We start from the raw sequence: 15,307 nt of genomic DNA, 5'->3' as shown, positions 1-15,307 counted from the left end.
CGAAGGTTACTGAACGTCTCACCTTTAACGACACTACAACGTAGGATATCAGAGACCTCACCAATTGTAACACTCAGCGAGCAGTATACATGATAACTTGCCCATGTAACCTACACAGTGTGGGGATAACCACCTGCCGGTTAAGACTAGCATCTGTGAACATCATAGTAACCTGAGATGTGGACAGGCTACTACTAAAATGTCCACTCACTACAAAGAAAAAGCACACATAGTGGAGGATTATCAGTGGGTTATCCTAGAACATCACAAAGAGATCAATTGCAAGACCATACTGTTTGAAAGAGAACAATGGTGGGTTTGTAATTATGCACACACCAAATAGGACTCAATGAAAACATCCCTTAGAGCCAGCTGATGAAACATTAACATCACAGTGACCATCACTCGGATATACATCTCCGACTGTGATAGGTACACGTTAATAGTGCAATAAGATTCTGCCCTTTGTCCATTTTAATCATTTACATTGCACAGTGCCACCAAGACTAATCCTTCATCAATATAGGTAAATACTTTTCTGTTACTCTCACATAAATATTATCATCACAATAAAAAGGGAATGAGCAATCCTTCATTAAACACAAAAAAGTAGTCTCTGGTACTCTCAAATATTATAATTATTACATCAAACTAAAGGTAACCCCTTTTTTCTGCTTCTGCAAGCCATTTAAGTACCCCTAGGATCTCCGTGTCATAACAGCTACTCTAAAGAGACACCTATCCTTAGGGCCCTCGTGTACCTCCCTTCCTTCCTCGGGAGGCTGCCATTTTGAAAAGTTAGCGGTCCAGTGCTGCACGTTACAGAATCTCGAGATGCAAAGACTGCAGTTTACTAAACTCTGCTCCGATGTGAACCTGCGAGATTCAGACCCCGGCGAGGTGAGCTTTAGGTACTGAGCTGGAGTGTCGCTTTGAGGAAGTAAGTACTATTTAAATATTTTTACATTGCGTCACAGACAGTGAAAAATAAGACGAGTCCATCCTAAAACTTTGTCTAATCTTTAGAGTGTGACTAAAAGCACACACCCCTCCCGGAGGATCTATAATACGAGAGTCCAAATACTATTGAGTAGGTCACGCATGCACCACATGTGCGTTGTTGTGTGCTTTACGTGTTTTAAATGTAGTATGTCTTGTAATGTCTTTTATGAGAATGCACTGATCTCTCATTTTTGATAATCACAAGCGTCTTTTTCCCCATGAGTGGGATGCAGTTTGCAAATGGGTGGCACCACACCCACAAGCTATATCTATGGCAGCCCAATATGAATGAGGGCTTTGATAACTATGTTCCTTTATATTTTCACAGGTATTAACGATGGACATCATAAATGATAAGTATCATCTTAAGACACTGCATTAGTTGCGTGAATTGCACCATATCACATAGCATGTATTATTAATGCTTTCATTAGTAGTAGTCAAACAAGGAGTGGCATCAGGGAGTCAACCTTGGTCCTGAAGAGGAGCCTATCAGTAAGGCTCCAAAACATGTAGACCAAAAAGGAAGGCACAAGACATATCCCACTTCTGTAGCGCCTTTTTAATCAGACCGTCTCCAGGCTATCTATTGAACCATTGGAACCACTAGGAGGCAGGTATTTTTAACTCACCCAAGACCACACCACTCCTATTCTTCATGTGATTCACATTGACAAGACTACATCAGTGCTCCCAAGTATCCCATCGGTCACAGCATGCCCGCTCCGCAGCGAAACAGGAAAAAAAAAACTATGATGAAGCATGCCAACAAGGGGTAACCCTGGTGGGTGGGGGATTTTTCCTTGTCCATCCTGTGGTCGTTCTTTTGGCTGTGCCTTTTGTGCAATTTTACATAGACTTTAAGGAGGACAGACACAGCCACACAACCTCCTTCTCCCTCTTTGTTTTCGTGTATGACCTACTTGTGGCCATCTATCACATAACCATGGCTATCCTTGGAGTAATATTTTCCATGATTTACATGATGTGGTGGTTCTGAGTATTAATCACTATACCCTCCCCAGTGAGTTGAGTACTACACAAAAAAATAACATAACATTATGGTGGTCAGCTGTGTCACAATTATGGCCTCGACATTAAGGTGAGAATCCTTGCCAGTATGTAGGCATATTTGGCAAAATGGGGACATCCCTGGCATGCAACGATAATGCCTATAAGGGTGGAGTAGAATCTGTCAACGTGGTGCGTTTGTATTAGAGAAATTCAAAGCTGACATTTGGGTTCCATGCATCAACATTGATTTTACAGATAAAAAAATGAGTTTTCCCAGAAAAATACAAGGTTTTCTTTAAGTGTGTGAGAAACAGATATGCTTCCATTTGAAAACAAAATTATAAAAAATCTAAAACACATTCAAAGTTGCTCTTTCAATGACAGTTCAAACCAGCTTGAGAAGGTTTATAGCTGTATTATTATTTCCTTCATGCTTTTCTGCTGTGGCTGATATTTCATGTGATGTGGAGGCATTTTATATTGATAAAACGTGTTCTTTCATTGCTGTTTGTGACCATGTCTTGGGTGTTAGGGTGCTTGGTGGTCTACTACAATACTGAGTTTTGAATACCATCCTGTCAAAATATTGTAGTTCAAATATTAACTACCATAGTATAAAAAGGCAGCCATTTGTAAGTAAATGTAATTTTATATACATTCTTAAATCTACATCTATTTACATTGAAGATATATCTATCTTCGAAGTTATAAATAATAAATCTATAATTAACTGGTATACATACTTTCAAGATATTGTATAAGTCAATATTCTCGATTTGATATTTTGACATGACAATATTTTGTCACATGACATTGTGAGATACATTTGGATGGTCACTACGAGTAATCCTGCGAGGTATGGTCACTATTGCGATTGTATTTGATGTGGTCGCTGCTGTAACAATGGTCAAAGCCATTTGTAGTTCAAAATTATTTTGTTATAGAAAAGGATGGAGACCCTGTACCTTGCATAGGATAAGAAATTTTAGAATTGACATGGCAGTAAATATTTTCTTTTGTTTCACACGGACTTGTAAAAGAGCCTCACTTTACAAAAGGAAACAAAAATGAATGGAGAAAGGTGCACTTAAATGTTGTGAAATAGGTTGTTCAGCATTCCTACAGGCAATCAGACTGCAGGCCCCCTGGCATCCACCAGCATCATTTCTATCTAGTGGCTATGGCTACTGTCCTTATTCAGGGGCAAGAAAACAGAGTTCACTTTCCACAATATACATGAATGCTTCACAGCTGGAGCTCACAAAACAGGAACATGTGGCTGAGTTCTTAATTGTGAGATGACGTGGGTGTGCATTCCTTTTTTTGCCTAAATAATCAACAAACAGCTTACCGTGTAAGTACTCTTTTTACATGATTTTTTCTCAAATACTTATCGCTTTAAAACGGTTTTTAATTGAAATTTCGTTTCTGAAAAGGCCACAGGTACTGTTGAAGGTATAAACAGCTGATGAAAATTGGTCTTAAAATAGAGCTTTTCACAGCTATGAGTGTGACTGAGAGTAGAAGGTTAGCAGTTTCACATGACCTTATTCGAATTGTTGTTTCTGAGGCTTGTTGTTTCCAAACACCTATCTCAATCTGCATCAATACTGAGTAAAGTCAGAATTATTTAATGCTTCTATTGCTAAAGTCAACATTAAAATCTGGTGTGCAGATGGCTATATCTATAATTGTAGATTTTGTTTACTGGCACAATTACTTTTGATGGGGTAGCAGAGGAACAGTTAATAGCATTATGTATGTGAATTATATTTTGCAAATATTGCATTATTTTCTTGTCATGCGCTTCACGAATAGCATTTGTTTTAGGGAGATCGAGAAGTGCTTAATTTGTGCTTGTTGTTTCCAGTGCAGAGCACCGGCTCTTATTTATGAGGGCCGGCCCTTATTCTTTTCCTCAAGCATTTATTGGAGGCAATTGACACATATGGGAATGACGGAGGAAGAGAAAAACGAAAAAGCAGCACAAAGGGAGAAAGCAGAAAGCTGCAGGAGTGAGCTGAAGGGGCAGAGAGTGGCTGTAAATAGATTTGCAGAGGCCTGAGATGGCTTCAGGATTACACTGCCTCAGAATTCCGTGTTCGCACATTTAATTGCAGCAGCCGCGTGTTTCAGAGGAGAGCTTTGCACACAGGCACCTTTTTATTTACAAATTAAACACTGAGATCGAGACATACTGTTACATATACATTACTTCTTCTGCACGTTCCTTCGTCCGGTGCATAACCAGCATTTCTACAGGACAGAAATATTTTCAGATGCACATACATGACTTGCTGCTATGGGCAAATGTTGCTACTGGAGCATGTTACAGACCTTAGATTATTGCAATAGTTCATCAGTTTACCTTCGAAACTGCTAGTAAATCCATTGACTTTTTAGGCAACTAATGTACGATGTAAAAGGCACTGTTATGCTCAATTTGTGGCTGGTATTACGGAGTGTATTACCTAGGGCACCGGCGAGCTGGGCCCAGGCCTGGTGAGCCAATATTCGGAGGGGAGCAGTAGGGAACTGCTTGACAATATGCAGACAACCATCACACTTGGTCTCAATTGGGTCTCCTTAAAGACTTTGTAATCAGCCCTTAATGTATTTCAGCATAATTGTTAGTGCCCCATCAACTCCCTGCCCTCCTCCTATTTTCCTCACACCCCTTGCCTCCACAACAAACACCTAATTTTCTCTCCGCCCAGAAGACTGACCCGATTAATCCGATTTAGGGCCGGCTCCGTGCATTACTCTTAACCTTTCTCAAGGATCACCGTTTGCTCGTGGATGTGCTGCCTGTCTCTCCATCTCCGTGCTTGAGCCACCCTTTCACAACGCTACAGTGGTGAAGTGTGTGGACTTGGATAGGAAGCGTGTGTTCTTAAAATATTTGGCACCATCCCCTTTCTTGTCGATGTAAGATAACTTTAGCAGTTAGTAGGGGGCAGTGCCCATATCTTTGCTCGACTCTGTACTTTAGAGGCTGTGGGGCATTAGTGTGGGACTCTTTTGCCTACCAGCACCGCAGAGCATGACAGACAAAGCACCCTTGACAAGGATAGAAGAAGGGTAAGGAATGGACCACATAAGCTACAGATAGTCTAAAACGCTGGGCCACCTGCATGCGAGCCTTAGAAACTTGACAGATTCTGCGACAAAATCAGACACAAATTTCCCACTGGGTTTTATGCCCTGCCACAGAATAAGGCATGTTGATTGACGGTTAAAGCACACAATGGAAAAAACAAAGAAAAGAAAGAGAATCATACAGGAAAAGAAGAAGAGTACATAAAGCTCACTGCATGCAAAGGGTTCAGACAAGCATTTGCAACATGTATTACTTGATCTGCCTGTCAGTGTTCTCCACGCATATGTGCTGTGCGGGTACTGTGGTCCACTTTTCCGCCTCAATCACCATGGCTTCAGCATCCATCAGCCCAAATCCATAGAGGTGACTCACTGTTGGAAATACAAAGAATTGCTCAATACATTTCTGGTTTAAAGCAGATCGAAATGTAGTTTAAAACAAAACAAGTGACATGCACTTTTTTCCTTTTTTAGCAATGCATGTGTATTGTTAATAAAATATTTATTACATTTTCTTGTACAACAGTACAGTGCGCATTCTTCTAAAAAGTTCCAGACATACAAGTTTGTGAACACTTCCCTAGTCAATGTTATTCTACTTATACACTTCTATCAATTTTACTGTTTCATAGTTCCATTCCAATTGAAAAACATTAGGTGTTTGGCTCTTGTACAAAATGCTTTTCTAAAAATTTCATAAGCCAGGTGCAGCTCAGTCAATGGTGTACATGTGCTTCATGCTCCCCAGTGGCTGATTTAGTGTGATCAATACTAAGGAATGAAGATCCAGAATCCTGAGACCAGGTAAATCCTACTAGTTCAGCAGCAGGTGGCCCTAGATAGTAAATAAGAAGCAGCATCAGTTGCCCTGATAGCATAATTGAAAATGTCACTGACTAAGGCTGCAAATATTCTTTGTGCTGGTTCTGGAATCTACCAGACCGTAGGCACTGGTCTGGTGGCGAGTAGTGCATTGTACTATACCAATCACAATGCAAATGCAAAATGTCACCTCTATAACTGGTGTAATCCGTCAAGGAGTGCCAATGCATTAATTTAATCAAAAATGTAGAAGGAAATGTTACTTACCAGTAGACATATGTTCATGGCATGTATTGCTGTAGATTCGCAGGCTGTGCATAGCCTGTAAAGCAGTCCCTCCATAAAGCGATGGCTAGCATGCAGGAGTTGCAATTGATTGAAAGAGCGTTTTGAGTACAGCCTGAACAACATTTGCCTGTTGTTGTGCAAAGATGTCTACACAATAATGTTTTGTTAATATGTGTGGTGTAGACCATGTTGCTGCATTACAAATACTGTCTATAGGTATGGTACCTAACATGCCATAGATGCACTTTTTTTCTTAGTGCATTGTGCTCCACGTGGTACAGGTAATTGTCGTTTAGGTTTACTATAGCAAGTTTGAATACATTTGACTATCCATCTAGCTTTAGTTGTTTTAAATATAGGCACTCCTTTGTGTGGTAAGGAGAAAGCCACAAAGATTTTTTTCTATCTATACAATGCATAAGTCCTTTTTTAACATCCAGAGTACGTAGAGCTCTTTCTGCTACTGAATCTCATTGCGGAAAGAAAACTGGTAATTCTACTGCCTGATTAATAGGGAATTGTGAAATTACCTTTAGATGGAATTTTGGATTTTCTCTTAACACAATTTTTTATTTATGAACTTGAAAGAAAGATTCTTTCAAAGTTAAAACTTGGAGCTCACTGACAGGTCTAGGGGACGTAACAACGATTAAAAAAGCTACTTTCCATGAAAGGAATTGTAGGGAACAGGAGTGAAGTGGCTCAAACAGTGGAGCATAAGCCTTGTGAGTACAATGTTAAGATTCTAAGTTGGAGCTAGAGCAATTCTTGGTGGAATTATTCTTTAGTCCTTCCATAAATACTTTGATAACTGGAATTCTAAACAAAGAAATATGCTGTCTGTTTTAAAGATAAGCAGCTATGGCTGCTAAATGTAAATGAATAGATGTGGAAGGTAGATTTACTCTTTGTAAGTGTAACAAATATTGTACAGATTCTTGTACTGTTGGTTTGAGAGGGTCAATGTTTTGTGTTTGACAATAGCAAGCAAAACATTTCCACTTTGCTGCATAACATTGTGTAGTTGTGGGTTTGCATGATTCCTGTGGTAATTGTAAATAACCACATTCTATGACCTCAGGAGCCATATCGCTAGGTAGGGGGATTTGAAAATTTGGATGTCTCATTTGACCTGTGTCAAAAGGTCTGGTCTGTTGGGAGGTTTCTGATGTGGAACAACTGAGAGTTCCAAATGTGTTGTGAACCATGGTTGACGTGCTCATATAGGGGCCACCAAGATCATGTTGAGGGGAGATTGTTTGATCTTCCAGACCACAAAAGGCCTTGAGTGGGAGAGGGGGAAAAGCGTAAGAAAATATCCCTGACCAACTCATCCATAGATCATTGCCCTTGGATTGAGGGCGTGGGTGCCTTGAGGAAAAGTTTTTACATATTTGTTTTGATATGTTGTGAATAGGTCTATTTAAGGTGTTCCCCACTTTTGGAAGTACTATTGAAGGATTTGTGGGTGGAGTTCCCACTCATGTGTTTGTTACTGCACCCTGCTTAGCAGGTCTGCAAAGTGATTGTCTGTCTCTGGGAGATACTGTGCCACTATGTGAAAGTGGTGATGAATTGCCCATTTCCATATTGTTTGTGCAAGATGGGACAGTTGATGAGATTGTGCCCCCCTCCATGTTTTTGAAAATAGTACATGGCAGTCATGTTGTCTGTTCGTATCAACACTGTCTTGTGTTGCAATTGTGAAAGGACACTTTCATTGCTAAGAATACTGCTTGCAGTTTGAGGTAATTGATGTGAAGAGACAGTTGAGTGCTGTTCCATATCCCCTGAACTGAAGTTGATGAGATGAGCTCCCCAACCGGTGTTTGAAGCATCTGTTGCAAGAATAATCTGAGTTACAGGGTCTTAAAAGGGCTGCCCTTTCATAAGGTTTGTGGTGTCCACCAATGCAGAGAGCGGTAAGTTGGGCCATCCAACGCTAGATGTACCATTTGAGCCTGTGCCTGAGACCATTGACGAGAGAGACATTGTTGAAGAGGATGCATATGAAGTCTGGTATGAGGAACAATGGCAATACAAGATACCATCATCCTTAACAGTTTCAGAACAGTTCTTATTGTGTATGTTTGTTTCTGCTTCAGTGTAGCAATTAATGTTTGAAAAGCCTGGACTCCGGCTTAGTTGGGAAATGCTAGTTCTCATTGTGTGTTGAGGGTTGCTCCTAGATAGGGTTATATCTAGAGAAGTTGCAAATGATATTTGATGTAGTTTATGGTGAACCCCAAAGAGTGTAGGAGACAAATTGTACTTTGAGTGTGGCTGTGACACTGTGTGAATGAACTGGCTTTGATGGGCCGGCCAATCGTCCAAATAAGGAAAGACATGAATTTGTTTTCTTCTGAGATGTGCTGCACCTACTGCAAGACATTTTGTGAATACTCTGGGAGCGTTTGCGACGCTGAATGGTAATACCTTGAACTGGTAATGTTTTCCTGCAACTACAAATCTTAGGTATCTGCGATGTGCAGGATGAATGGGAATGTGAAAGTAAGCATCCTTTAGGTCTAACGCTGTCATGAAGTCCCCTTGTTGCAGCAGGGGAATAACATCCTGGAAATTGACCATATGAAAGTGCTCTGATAGGATAGTGGTCTAAGGATCTGAGATCTAATATTGGTCTGAGAGACTTGTCTTTTTTGGTTATTAGAAAATAGAGGGAGAAGACTCCTATTCCTCTGTATTGTAATCATAGTGGTCCTATAGCCCCTTTCAGAAGAAGGGAATGTACTTCCTCTTTGATAAGAGTGAGATGATCTTGTGAGAGTTTTTGAGTACAAGGGGGTATATTTGGTGGAGTGGTAATGAGCTTCAGACAGCAACCAGTCTGGATAATTTGAAGTGTTCATTGATCTGTGGTAATTTGAGACCATTGGGAGTAAAAATAAGTTGTAACCTTCCCCCTACAGGAGTAGTGAGAGTTGGCATGTTTTGTTCTAAGTGGTGAAGGGGGAACCTCTAGATGTAGATGGTTTCCCTCTTTCTTTGTTATTGTTGCCTAATCCTCTAAAGTAACCTTTGGTGTATTGAGAGGTGGGATTTGTTTAATTGAAAGAATGTTCCCGGAATGATGACAGAAGGTCCCTTGCAAATCTGGCATGGCGAAAAATACCCCTGTGTGTGCTGGCTTGCAGAGCTCCCATAGCTTTGGCAATTTTTCAAGTGTGGTATCCACTTGTGGCCCAAATACATGCTCTTTATCAAAGGGCATGTTTAAAACTGCCCGTTGTACCTCCGGTTTAAAGCCTGCACATCTGAGCCACGCATGGTGCCTAATAATGACACTGGTGTTAACACTGCGTGCTGCTGTATCAACAGCATCAAGCGCACATCTAATAGAGTTGTTGGAAATTGTCCCTCATTTACAATTTCTACCCCCCTTTTACGATGTTCCTCTGGGAGGTATTGTAAAAGCTCCTCAGTGGCATCCCAGTGAGCTCTATAATGCCAAGATATTAATGCTTGTGCATTAGCAATTCCCCAGTGATTGCCTGCTCGAGCTGACATTCTTTTTCTTGCAGCATCTCTAATTTTTACTTTCTTTATCAGGAGGAGGCGTGTCTCCTGTTGATTGGCTATTAGCCCTTTAGCGTGCAGTAGAGGCAACAAGAGAGTCTAGAGGAATTTATGTTTCTATAAATAAAGGATCAATGGGTGCAGCCTTGTATTTTTATCTACTCTGGGAGTGATAACCCTTGATCTAACAGGCTCTTTAAATACTTCATCTGCGTGCCTCAGCATGCCTGGAAGAACTGGAAGGAATTGACTCTTTATATGTTGCGCCAAAGGGTGTCAAATGAAAAACCCTCTTCTATTGTATCAATGTACATACGTACATTGTGAAATTCTACTGTCCTAGCTATAACCTGTTGCTATGAGGTAGAATCCACAGGTGGTGAAGGTCTAGCTGGGTAAAGATCTGGATCATTAGGCATAATAGCATTCGGATCATACTCATCCCATGGGTCCTGCTCATCTAATGTATCCCCTAAATCTTGAACCCCACCAAGTGTTGAACTGGGTGGTGTGAACCCTAAAGGAGGGAGAGATGTTGGTGGAGGAGTATGGTGTGGAGAAGTTTGAGTAAGAAAAGGAGTCTTTTCTCTGGTAGTCTTTTTTGGAGGCGTAGAGGAATCATGATTCTCTTGGAAAGCTAATTTCCTCTTAAAAGGGGGTGGAGGTGATGTTTCTTCTTGATTTTGAAGTTGGTGCTGACAAGCGTCCATAACTTGTAGAATTGGTTCGACCTCTAATGGAGTGGTAATTATAGACTGTCCAGAATCACTGAAAGTCTTTTCTAAGATTTTTGGTTCTGAAGTCTTTTGTGGATGGAAAATTTTCAGTGGCAAAACTGTAGATGGATTTTTTTTCTTTTTCGGTGCTTAAGTGATCGATACTGAAGTAGTCCGCACTGAAGCACCATGTATCTTTGTTCTTATCAGAGCTGAAGTAGAGGCACTGGAGGTAGATGCCGCATATTTCTATTTAACTTTCTTCAGTGACGAGCTGGAAGGCGGGGCATCCAAATAAGTTTCTTGGCTCTGACCATGGCTGGAAGCCAGTGGCAGATTGGTGACCTTTTAGATGTTGTTTTGTTCAATGGAGAAGAGGTCTTTTTACTCACAGTTTGTGCTGACTGCAGTGGTGGACTCTCGATGTCCGACTGCACATCAGAGTCCAAATCTTGAACAGAGATGGCCCCCTCCTGCTCCAAATCGTCTTGCGCCTGCTCGTCGCTGAAGCTTTCTGGTGTGTCACCTGGAAGTCGAGACGCCATTTCCATTTAACGAGCTCTTCGATCTCTAAGTGTCTTCTCTGATAGAAAAGAACAGCACGCTTCGCAGGTCTGCTCGTTGTGGTCGAGAGAAAGACACAAATTACACACCTAGTGATGGTCGATGTGTAGAAATTTTGAAAGGAATCTAAGGTAAAACCGAAATGGGGTACGTTCCTTTAGGGCTGCATAGTTCAATGGCACATGGAAGAGGCAGGCCCAAATTGGGCCGGAGACGGCCTCTTTTCACCATGAAGGGCTGAAAATTCAGTTCTGGGTGTAAAAATGGAACCAAAAGATAAAGTATTGAAAAATACGCGATCGAAAACAATACAGACGATGACAGAAAGAATATTGTTTTAGGCTGTATGGAGCTGAGAACTCGGAGCGAGAGCAACACACGTCCGAACATGACGGCAGAGAGAAACAATTTAGCAAAGGACTCGATGTCCATGCACAGTATTATCGAGAGGAGGAGTCAGTCAATCGCGTGACTCGAACCCAAGAGTAGATGGCGAGCTTATGCACAGCATGCCTATCTTCTGCTAAACATGCCGTCAAACATATTTTTTCTACACGACTTGCTTAACATAGCAATTAATATGGTACATATTGTGTAGACATTGGTATCTATGGGCAGAATAATGCATAAGTGTGTTGGATGGGGGATTCCCCCGGCATTGTGAACAGGGATATGCCCCTGCTCAGAGTGCCAGACTACATGTGAAACTGATAATCTAACATTATGTATGACACTTGCATAGGTGGCAGCGTACAGATTATTTGAGAACCTTTAGTATGATGAGGCATTTTTCTTTGTGTAAAAGAGAGAGTGCAGTCTAAAGGCAACTCTTGTGCAAAGTTCCACTTTGTATGTCAACCCCAGACCTTGCTCTGACATTCATGTGTATGCAGAGTGTGCATAAGTGTGTAACATGTGTGGTAGTAGGAATCAGTGTGCAGTGAGAGTGAGAACTAGGATCAGTGAGATTTGTTTTTAGATGGTCCCAGGTTTAGCATGGCAGAAGATAAAGGATGGATAGAGCAAACCCATGCAGTTGAAATATACTACTTGCATCCCTGCAGCTGGAGTGTGGAGATAGACACTAACATGAGGAAGGCTGAGACAGGGCTGCCTATAAAAATTAAATGATGGCCTTGATAGCAAGAATTGCTGATTAGATTTTTTCTGGGCTCTGCTATTTGGTAGACTGAAGCAGTGGAATAGTAATTTCTGTTGTTCAAGGTAAAGAAGCTGTTAGGCAGGGTCTGGCTTTTTTTTTTTCTGTCCTAGAGCACTGCTTCAGGAAGGCTGTTGACAGCCAGGTGGAGAGAACCTACTCTCCATTCTGTACGTGTTTTGGATACTCCTCATAGAAACATGTACAACTGCTACCTGCTCTGAGAGCATCATCTTGCACAAAGGCTGTGCCTGAAGAACAGCCAGAAAATGAAATCTAGAAGAGAACTAACCTAAACGGATTCTGAAACCTTGGACAGTGAATCAGCATTCCCTATCTGGAAAATGGGTATGAAGGTGGGACCAAACCATTTTACTTTGTTCTAGTCCCAATTTCATTTTGACAAAGGAAGGGAGTGCTGCACAGAGTAGTCAAAGGACTCCTGCATGACCAGAGCTGGTGTCTGCATGGCAGCCAGTTTCCCTGGGACGAGGGGACATCACCTCAAGTCTGTGACTTGCTAGAGAAGCGGAAGGTCTGCCTGAGCACCTACAAGCCTGCTTGCTTGCTCATAGAGGGTAGGAGAGTGCCTTGCCCTGAAGAAGGAGATACTGTCTAGAAAAAAGGACCCAGCATGATCCCAGTATATGAAACACCCAGACATAACTGGCTACTGACAGGGAATTCAGTCTGAACTGACATGAAGTATGAGGGGGTCCTCCACTCTTCTAGTGCAGTTCCTGAAGTTAGCTGCATAAAAGTTGTGCACCAAATCATTACTCTGCTGCCTTGCATTTTCACCACTGACCCCAAAGGCCTGGTGTATTCACTGCTACTAGAGGTAGCCATCTATGAGAAGTTGTTGCATTTGTGCAATACTAATGCCCATCTGCATCAGCCCCCAGACTGCGACTGCTGATGAGTCAGCCAAACACACTATTCAAAAACAGTGGTTCGGGGAGATGCAAAACTGTCATCCACGGTCCCCCATCGCTTACGCTGAAGTGAAAAAGTTGTCTGGAAACCTGTCCTGTGGCTAAGAGTGTAATGTGATTAATCGACCAAGGGGCAGTTCCAATAATCTCCAGTGTGCTGATCAGCAACATATTTATAATGATGGTAGATTTTGTGACTGTTGAGTAGGTGAAACCTTACATGTGTTTCAGTATTTGGTCTAGAATGGGATCTGAATCTTGCTGTCAAAAATAACTTCCAAGCATTGAGTTGTGGGGAATGTGGTATGCATGCCTGGACGAAACAGATGGGTATGAAAAGGTGAAAGTGGCTGTAGTACATTGCATATGTTTTTATAGAATTATGCATGAAGGCTTTAAGATCCATGCATGGTCAGATAACTCAGTTGTTTAATAATTTGATTCTGGAGGGGGAAGGAGGAAGGTTTTGAAGAGAAATGAATTTGAGTGTTAGCAGCATTGATGTTCTAGGAGAACCCAAAGGATGAGTGAGGGAGATGGTGTAGAGAGTCAAGCCTGGAGACTTGACAGACCATTAGGAGATTCATGCCAGGGTGTAGCTGGAGAATGACATGAGCACTATGGTACCAACAAAGAATGTGCAGTGTGAAAAAGTCCTTCTTTCTCCTCCGCAGTGAAGTAAAATGATCAGTGCCATTGTGTGGTCCAGGTCATTCCTCCCAAAACGTTTTGATCACTCTAAGTCTCATCTCTGCATACATTGCCTCATTTTCAAACTGAACTATTTCCTCTCATACCCCAGTTTACAGATACATGTGCCTTTTAAACTTTTACATATGAATCGGTCACTTGCGAGTTCACCACAGCATCTTCTCCCCCTTTTTAAAATGTCTAACATGAACAGTATGCTAGAGTCCCAAATACAGTAACTGCACTGTTAGAAGAATCTTGTGACACAGTTCAAGGCACCTTTTCTTCCTCTCTATTAAAAGCTGTGCCCAATTAGGACAGTAGCATAGTCAGTGGCACATCACTGATGACACATCCATGCATGGCTGACAATGGCCCTGCACTTTGCACCCTTAGCTCTTTCAACAGAAAATCACAAGGGAGGTCATCTGTAAATAATGCTGCAAGGCTCTCCTGCTGCCCTTTGGAGAAGAGATAGAATGATACAACATTTCCATGCAGATGTTTGTGATAAACATGTCCTCTTCGTGACTGCATAAAATCGTAAAAGTTGTTGTGAGTTCATCTCGGCAAAGGTTGGAGAAGAGTTCTTGAAAAAATGAATCTTGATGAGTCTTTTCTGTTTATAACACTTAGGAAAGTCACTGGCACGGATGATTTAAGGGACTTCTTTATGGGTCACAAAGTGTAAGTGTTGAGAAATGTGGATATCCTTTACAAAGCATATGGCTCATTTGGTTCAGATTGTGTCCATACACCCGAACTCTGCAAACGTCTATGGAGTAGTTGCCAGTAGCCTGCAGAGGAGAAGTAGAAAGTCTCTCATCGACGGTTCTTTAGGAAGACCACCTTTGTCAAAGGAACATGTTTAGGACAGTGCTTTCTCTGCAGAGATTTATTTCAGAGACTGACACCTCGTGAATGGCTGCACGGGCTGCGTAGAAACTACGTACCCTACTAGACAAGGAACACCAGTAGAAGAGTTGAAGAAACACTATCAGGCCACTTTTGCCTGAGTTAAGAGGCTCCCATGAGAACCCCCGTTGCATACTTTTACCCCCTCAATGGAGCTCTTGGTTTCTTTGGAACTTGGCAAAAGGCCCCCATGGATATAAATCATTCACTGGTTCTTTTCCAAATCCACACTGGGGGTCCCACTGTACACAGCCTGCCATTATGACGGGCAAAGTCCAGGACAGCTCAGCATCATGCAACTAGCATTCTGTCCATAGAGAGCGGCCTGAAAATTCACTCTTCTTGCGAGTGCTCAGAGCCCAAATTACATACAGGAGACTACCCTCCACTCCATGACTGACCTGTAGGGCTGTGGGACCACATGCATTACTGTGAAGTGCAATGGGCATGGAAAGTGTCTGTTTCACATGCCAAAGGGGCACAGTCTTTGTAAAGTGACCAAGGATTTGAAGGAAACAAATATACAACCTCACACCTTCTAACTCCAAACTCGGGTGGGAGAGAGA

General features: G+C 41.8%; 1 protein-coding gene across 3 annotated transcripts in view; it reads right to left on the bottom strand.

Moving 5' to 3' along the window:
- PCSK5 (proprotein convertase subtilisin/kexin type 5) overlaps positions 1–15,307 on the bottom strand; it is a 1,225,695-nt gene that overhangs the window by 470,380 nt on the left and 740,008 nt on the right. For all 3 annotated transcript variants that reach the window (XM_069229369.1, XM_069229360.1, XM_069229377.1), the window contains exon 11: positions 5,370–5,487. In XM_069229369.1, the coding sequence (XP_069085470.1) occupies positions 5,370–5,487 (118 nt within the window). The remainder of the gene's footprint in view (positions 1–5,369; positions 5,488–15,307) is intronic.

Source organism: Pleurodeles waltl, chromosome 1_1 (genome assembly GCF_031143425.1).
Source record: "Pleurodeles waltl isolate 20211129_DDA chromosome 1_1, aPleWal1.hap1.20221129, whole genome shotgun sequence".
Classification (NCBI taxonomy): Eukaryota; Metazoa; Chordata; class Amphibia; order Caudata; family Salamandridae; genus Pleurodeles; species Pleurodeles waltl.
Note: the sequence above shows the minus strand (reverse complement) of the source record. Positions and strands in the feature narration are given on the sequence as shown.